Source organism: Mytilus edulis, chromosome 4 (genome assembly GCF_963676685.1).
Source record: "Mytilus edulis chromosome 4, xbMytEdul2.2, whole genome shotgun sequence".
NCBI classification, from domain to species: domain Eukaryota; kingdom Metazoa; phylum Mollusca; class Bivalvia; order Mytilida; family Mytilidae; genus Mytilus; species Mytilus edulis.
This window is the reverse complement of record NC_092347.1, coordinates 99530307-99538884: the sequence shown is the minus strand read 5'-3', so window position 1 is coordinate 99538884 and position 8578 is coordinate 99530307. Positions and strand designations below refer to the sequence as shown.

The 8578-nt window shown below is 33.1% G+C and overlaps 2 protein-coding genes across 2 annotated transcripts; both read right to left on the bottom strand.

Moving 5' to 3' along the window:
* Window positions 1–4952: 4952 nt before the first annotated feature.
* LOC139521640 (uncharacterized) lies at window positions 4953–5717 on the bottom strand. The gene has a single exon (XM_071315122.1). The coding sequence runs from the start codon at window positions 5715–5717 to the stop codon at window positions 4953–4955; it is 765 nt and encodes a 254-aa protein (XP_071171223.1).
* Window positions 5718–5926: 209 nt separating this feature from the next.
* LOC139521639 (uncharacterized) lies at window positions 5927–7546 on the bottom strand. Its single transcript, XM_071315121.1, has one exon. It carries the CDS (start codon window positions 7544–7546, stop codon window positions 5927–5929), a length of 1620 nt encoding a protein of 539 aa, XP_071171222.1.
* Between the last annotated feature and the right edge of the window lie 1032 nt (window positions 7547–8578).

Below are 8578 nucleotides of genomic sequence, written 5' to 3'. Positions count from 1 at the left end.
TAAAAGTCGCTTAAACCCAGATTTTTACAATCTACAGGATAATAAAATAACGTCGTAGACTATTGCCTTCTGGTCTTTGTCGTAATAATTTTCCCAGAGATTCGACAAGTTTTCATTGAAAGGTAAAGATACAAGAGATGGAGATTCTGTTTTTATTCATGGGCTCAATGTTCTTCAACTCTGTACTTGTTTGGCTTTATAAATATTTTGATATGAGCGTCACTGATGAGTCTTATGTAGACGAAACGCGCGTCTGGCGTACTAAATTATAATCCTGGTACCTTTGATAACTATTATCATTCTTTGAATGTTAACTTTTTCAAATCGTATGTATGGTATGCGTTGTCTAAGACATTGAACAAAACTAAAAACAAGGAAGTTTTGGGAATATACTTTGGACTTAATAACAATGAGTGTAAAAAATGAAACTTGCAATGACAGTACGAAAAATTTGAAAAAAATAATTAAAGACTGGAATAAAAGAAATTTAACAATGTTAGGTGAGATAACTCTTGTTAAATCATTAATCTTACCGAATATCACTTATGTTGCATCGGTAACCGAAATTGATAAAGAATATCTATCAAACTTTAAAAAAATAATATATAGTTTTATAAACCAAAAAATGTTAAAAGAGATATACTAAGTAAAGATAACCATGCTGGCGGGCTTAAAATGATAGACATAGATAAATATCTAGAAGCGATAAATATTAATTGGGTTAAAAAACTCATTAATAACGAAGATCTATCATCCAATTGGAAAGTCTATAAATTTGGACAAGAATTGCTTACATTTAAAATGAACTTCAACAATATTAATTTAATCAATAAACTGAAATAACTAATTCCACAATTTTACTTAAGAATAATCATATAATGGGATAAACTCAAAATCTAAAAAAGAAGCAGATCAACTATCATATAAACAAATTAGACAGCAGCTTATATGGGGCAATAAAATATCAAATTAAACGGTCAATGTCTCATTTTCAAAAACTGGATAAACAGTAAAATTTTATTTGTCAATGACATAATTGGTAATAAAGGAAAACTTAATCAAAATATGATGATTTTAGATAAACTATTCTGCCATGCTAATTGGTTTTCGGAATATTCTAACTTGATAAAAGCAATACCAAAACTGTGGTTACAAGAGCTAACTAAAGAAGAATCAACTAAAACAAAAGTTGCTATTGACTCCGAATATAAGTTTAAAGATAGAAAATGGTATCATTTAAAAACATTTCCTCCAAAGACATTTACATTTCCCTCTTAAATAGACATTATGAAAAACCAAGGGGATTTCAAAAATGGGACAAAATGTTTATTTTAGAAAACAACACAAATAAAAGACAACAAATGCTGAACTATATCTTTTACTATAGGTATACAAGATAATAATTTCAAAATGTTAAGATGGAAATTTCTGCATTACATTTTACCAACCAAACAATTACTTTTATCTTGGAAAATAACTAAAACTTCACTATGCAATATTTGTATTGTCATTGAAGATTATGAAAAAAAAATTTGACATGCAAATTTCTGAAATCATTTCGGGATCAAATGCAAGTATTACTTGATAAACTTAAAATCATGTAAAATCTATTAGATCACTTTTGCCTGTACCAAGTCCTGAATATGACAGTTCTTGTCCGTTCGTTTTTGATGTGTTTTGTTATTTGATTTTGCCATGTGATTATGTACTTTCCGATTAGATTTTCCTCTAAGTTCAGTATTTTTGTGATTTTACTTTTTGTATGGACACAAAATAAACGATACAAGTTATTGCAGTATTAACGATTTAATAACTAAATAAAACAACAACAAAATTAATGTGTTCGAAATTTTTAAAAAGAAATTTCTTCAAGATCATGAAATATTGATAACTAAAGAAGGCAATTATGGAAACTTCCATAATCTGGTGGCAGTAAAAATTAATTTTCTTCTTGAACTAGATTTTATAATATATCATGTTATCTTTTTTTTATTCAGTTGCAGATATGTCATTAGCTAAAATATTATTATACATATTGTGTACTAACAAGTACTAACCTTACCACTGATATGATATATGCTAACTTAACGAAGTCAGGATAAGGTACTGGTACTCAATGTATCTCTAACAAATGTAAAATTCAAGCAAAATTATTATATAGATTGTGTATTAACAAGAACTAACCTTACCACTGATATGATATATACTAACGTTAACGAAGCCGGGAAAAGGTACCGGTACTTAATGTATCTCTTACAAATGTAAAATTCAAATAGAATAATATAACACTGAAAAATAAACAAAACAAAACCAAGGAAGGTCACATTTCAAATTTAGAACTGAGAGATATGAAGTAAATATATATAATTTTAATTAATCAAAGGTGAACCAATCGGATATACACAGAGATCAATTCTGAGAATAAAATTCCCCAATGTCATATCAGAAATTCATAACAAAAACTACAGGAAGATTATTTAAGTAGGTATTAAACAGTAGCCAAATCTCATGGAAACTGCACAGTGCATTCTTTTAACAAAACTGGTAAATTCGCCCATTTTTATAAAGCAATTTGAATTTTTATTCCTGTTTTGTTCACACATCGTTGTAAATATATTGGAATTTGATGCTACTGTTCAATCCACCATTTTCTACATTTGAAAATGCCTGTACCAAGTCGGGAATATGACAGTTTATACACAACAAAACATAGAATATATATTTATTAAGATATAATAAACTAAGATACATACTACATGATATACATACAATAAAATAAACATCATTTGGCGTTTAGCCGTCTCGGTTGTTGTCACAGTAATTGATTAATTCCCAAGCTTGAGAATCATATCAATCGGAAGATCTGAGTTCATGCTTGAACTTCTGATACGCTAGGACACTAACTTTAAGTTCATGCTTGAACTTATTGATGGACCTGTTCTTGTTTATGACTACAAGCATGTAGATCAAAAACGTCAGTGATAGAAGTCCATGCATGGACTGACATCAGGACTGACTTAGAACAGGGATCTGTTGTTAGTTAGTGTCCGGAAACTTTTAGCACGTGTCTGGTCTATTTAAAATTTAACCAAATTACTGCTATAAGTCCCATTAACTGTGACAAGCAACTTATACATCAATAACTCTGCATCAAATTTGGGGAAATTGAGTTAATAATAACGAAAATATGCGATCTAAAAGATATTATATACCGAGACAGCAGTTTAATAGTACATTATAGATTTCTAAATATAATGAAACAATGGTGGTGGTGGGGAAGGTGGTGGTTAGTCTATATAGAATCGACCACACTACTCCATTGCAAATAATAATGGCATCGGTCACGTGCTATATGACTTCACTCTTCATGCATGAGGCACCATAAGGTGCACGCGTGAAAAATAGTTTTGTGTGTATAAAACCAATTTATTAAGGTGAACCTATATAAATAACCATTTATACACAACAAAACATAGAATATATATTTATTAAGATATAATAAACTAAGATACATACTACATGATATACATACAATAAAATAAACATCATTTGGCGTTTAGCCGTCTCGGTTGTTGTCACAGTAATTGATTAATTCCCAAGCTTGAGAATCATATCAATCGGAAGATCTGAGTTCATGCTTGAACTTCTGATACGCTAGGACACTAACTTTAAGTTCATGCTTGAACTTATTGATGGACCTGTTCTTGTTTATGACTACAAGCATGTAGATCAAAAACGTCAGTGATAGAAGTCCATGCATGGACTGACATCAGGACTGACTTAGAACAGGGATCTGTTGTTAGTTAGTGTCCGGAAACTTTTAGCACGTGTCTGGTCTATTTAAAATTTAACCAAATTACTGCTATAAGTCCCATTAACTGTGACAAGCAACTTATACATCAATAACTCTGCATCAAATTTGGGGAAATTGAGTTAATAATAACGAAAATATGCCAAAATACAGTTGATGACTGGTTTTTAAAGGAGACAACTGAACCCCAAATGAAGATGATTACTGTAAATTCAAATTTACTGAGTGCGTATGGCAGTGATGAACTCTCGCATTAATAGATGATACTTTGTATTCTACAGATTTTCTAAAATCGCAATGATAAATGCACGCATCAATTCTGAATTTACAGTATCTTTGAACAAAGATTTGTTACTATATTAATATATCTGAATATGTGAATGATATACAAATGAACTTAATATCAGATGCGAATAGATGAATAGCAATTAAAACGTCCATCACTAATCGTTTATCAGTATGTAACTCCGGCGTGCTGGAAAACATGGAAATTTTATAGTGATAAGCACAAGTGTTCTGATTAACTACTGTCTATCTCAGCGGGTCGTGAGAAGAAATATTACGACTTGATGAAATCAAATGTTCTGCTTGACCTTAACATAACTTTCATAAACATGTCAATGAACTCTGATCATAATGTTCTCAGCATCTGCTATACTATAATGTTCTTTATCTCTCAAGAGCTTTATCTACATAGTTAATTAGTAAGTTCAAATATCAACACAAATCGGGAACTGTCATACAGCTATAACTGGTTTAAATGTTTAACCCTTGTCTCATTCATTGAAAATGGTACGTCACTGATAGCAATTATAAACAAATGTATATGCTTAGCAATTAATATACACATAATAAATGAAGACAATGAAACGTCAATATATTTACATAATATGGGGATTATTATGCCCCAACACTATCGAAACACACTTTAAACCACTATCAGATTAAACAATGGGGATTATTATGCCCCTGAAACACTGATTAAAAACGCAATTGATGTCGTTGTGTTGACCTCATAAACACGATGAACTGATATGTGGTAATGAAACAGTCTATATATACTCTAAGGCACTTACAATATTAAATCAAGATAAAAACGTATGCGATTGAAATATTCCTATGTACAATAAACACTAAATCTTCATTCGAGTAATGCTTGTTGAGCTTGCTGTATCGTTGATAAAGATGTTCTAATATAGCGAGTATAACACTGTGAACTCCACCGTCCGAGTGTCTGAATAAGGTGATCTTCAATTTTTGAACCTGCTGTGGTACTTGCTCCAATGCGAAAGCTGTGACCATTATATAAGTCTGAGTTGTATCCAAGTACGGCAAGTATGTTTTTTAGAGAAGAAATGAAGTAGTTTCGTGTTAAAGCTTTCCTATTTTCCATCACAAAGAAAGCGTCTTGTGATTTACTATCTTTGAATTTCCTAGAACGATAGTCCATGTAACGTTCCAGAGATAAGACTGGACAAACAGAAACTCCCGACGCAAATAAATGAATATCAACACCTTCACGGAATGGGTCTGTTTTCGAAGCTTTCAAATGAAAGGTAACTTTATCCTTAAGGAATCGGATATCTTCGATACTCACATTGCATTCTGAATCAAACGAATGTAATACTGTAAATTCCCCACATCGGAGAAATCCAAAATATGCCGTGACACACGCTGCTTCCAGAAGAATGTCTACATACGGAGTATAATACCCTTTCCTCAACAACTGACAAATGTCTTTGAGTATCGTGAAGGTAATTGGCAGTCTAGGTTTTGTTGATTTTTTCTCATTTTTCTTTATTCCTCTATATAACGCATCGAGTCGATAAAGTTTATCAGAACTGCCGCTAAATATTGAAGTCTTCCCATTCTCTAAGTATTTATATCGTATTCCACATATATACATTTTAATAGTAGAACATTTCAAGTGCAAGTTTTTAAAACAATGCGTAGCGAAATGAATAAGAGATTCTTCAGTTAACGGAGGCATATCTGAATTAAGCCAAATCACTCCAGTCATTCGTAAAAAGGTTGCATAGGCAGAATACCCACACTCATACTGCGTACGTGTTCTAGGAGCTATTGAAGTTTTGAGTAAACAACTTACACTATTAGTCAATTCCACATTACGAGTGAGAAGTGCGGACAAATCATGGCTTGCGCATCTGCTTCCGGCGCTTCTTTCCGGAACGTCTGAAAATCAAATCGAGAAAGTGAATCTGCAATCACATTTTTAACACCAGGGATATGCTTACTTGAAAATGTAAAATTGTTAATTGCAGCTAACCAAGTGAGTTTACGCATTAGTTTCATAATATCTTGCACTTTGGAGCGTCCCTTGTTTATAATATTAACAGTAGATTCATTATCACAATGAAAAACTATTCGTTTTCTCGTCCAAAGTTTGCCCCAAAGTACTGCCGCCACTACAATTGGATACAATTCTCGGAAAGCCATAGACATATCAGAATCAAGTATATTTTGTAACTCTGGTGGCCAAGAACTACAAAACCAATGTCCCTTGAAGTAACCTCCAAAGCCAAGTGTTGAAGCAGCATCTGTAAACAATTCGAAATCCGCTGAATTGGTAGTGAAAGTATCATAGAAAAAGGAGACGCAGTTCCACTGCTTAAGAAAAATATACCACATCTTTAAATCATCTCGACATTCGGCTGACAGTGTAACATAGTAATTGAGATTGTTAACTTTAGTCGATAGGTTAATGAGATAAGTTACAAAAGTCCGTCCAGGTATAATAACTCTTGCGGCAAAATTGAAATGTCCCAAGAGTTGTAAAAGTTCTCGTTTTTTAATAGAACGTCGACGTAGAAATGTTCCAATGAAATAAATAATGCGTTCAACTTTATCTTGTGGAAGTCTAGCTTCCATCTTATCTGTATCTAATATAATTCCGAGATACTCTAGTGTGGTATGTGGACCTACAGTCTTTTTCTTAGATAATGGTATATTCAATCTATTAAAAATTAAAGTGATAAGTGCCATAGTTCTATCTCCTGAAGTGTCTGATGCTTGAACAGTTAAAAAATCATCAAGCAGATGAAGTATAACTGGAATATTGTAATTGTTCTTGGCTATCCAACAAATTGCCACTGACAAGTTGTCAAATATTTTAGGTGATGATCGTGAGCCAAAACAAAGACGCACATAATAGTAATATAAATTTCTCCATTTAATACAGTATAAATGATGCTGATCCCTTTTGATCCCTAATTGCTTGAATGCATCGGCAATGTCCGCCTTATTTAGTATTGATAATCGTCCGAATTCTTTAATTGCGTTGATTGCATCATCTATTTTAACGTATGACAGCGAGCATTGCTCTTTATCGATTAAATCGTTAATACTAAAATGATCTTGACTTTCATGTGGAGACGACAGATCAACTATTAACCTCTTTTTTCCTGAATATTTGCCTTCCACTATACCTATTGGGCTCACACGATACCTATCAAAAGGGAGCTTTTTGAATGGCCCAACTAGATAACCTTTATCGACCTCTTGTTTAATTATAATATCAACGCTGTCTGGATTTCGGAAAGCTGATTGTAGATTTTTACATTCAACTGTTGGTAATTCTGTTTTCGACACCATGGTATCAAAACCGTTTGTTATACCGTCTAATAAATATTTTACAAAATTTCTATCCGGATGTTTTGCTAATTCTTTTTCAAGGTTATTTACATTGATGCAAGAAAGTTGATAATCATCATTCATATCGAGTCACCTAGATGTTTTAACGTTCGGCTTATCAGCAGTTTTGTTTTGATTACTAGCACTGGTATCCTTGTTGTTACCACATGTCTTGAAACCGTGACCTCTACTTTTACACTTGATACACGCATGTGTAAACTTGCATTCTTTCCATTTGCATGTTCCATAATTGAAATTATTACAAAGGTCAAGACCCTCTGCTTGAATGATATTTCTCCCATGCCTATCTTTTGATTTATCTACAACACGACCGTTCGTCGTGGCTTGTGGGGCGCAAGGAGGAGTTTCTTGATAAACTTGTTTTTGGCAGAATTTCGTTGTGTGGTCGTAATCTCCACATAGTTCACATTCTCTACTTTGTAACCCATTCATAACTAGATGTAATAGACGGTCGTCTACCTTTCCCCAGTTAATTGCAATATTATGTTCAATAATAGCAGTGGCGGCCTTAGCCGAAAACAATTTGTGGTATTTGTAAAATCTTTGTCCGTAGTTATAGGCTATATCATTTATATCGGCCTCGTACTGATCTAATTCATCTCGCCGTTGAGGATATACTTTACAGATAATATTCCTAAATTTCCTGAAGGCCTTATTGAACTCATCAAGGGTCAATGTTTTCTCTAGACGAGGATCCTTAGGAGCAGATAACTCTACTGTTAGCCCTTCAGAAACGACAGTGCGTGTTTGGGGAACCTCATTTTTTGGATACAATAAAAGAGAAAGGTTTATATCCTTACCTTCTAGAATTTGCTTTCTTAAAGAAGTAGACACGTAGTCCATTTTTGGTAGGTCCTCTGCAAAAACAATCCCTTTAGAAGTGTCAACTTGTCTTTGGAAGGTTTGTTCCGCATTTAGAGAAGAGATTGGGGTCATGTGTCCGTATGTGGCTTGATATGCCGAGGCAAAGTCATAGTTTGACTTTAGATTCTGCAGACTACTGTTTGATGAAGCATCTTTATTGGCTAGAAGTCCTACAACCATAGATGACATAGCCGACATAGCTTCATTTGCCGACTTTAGTGCGGAAGTAGA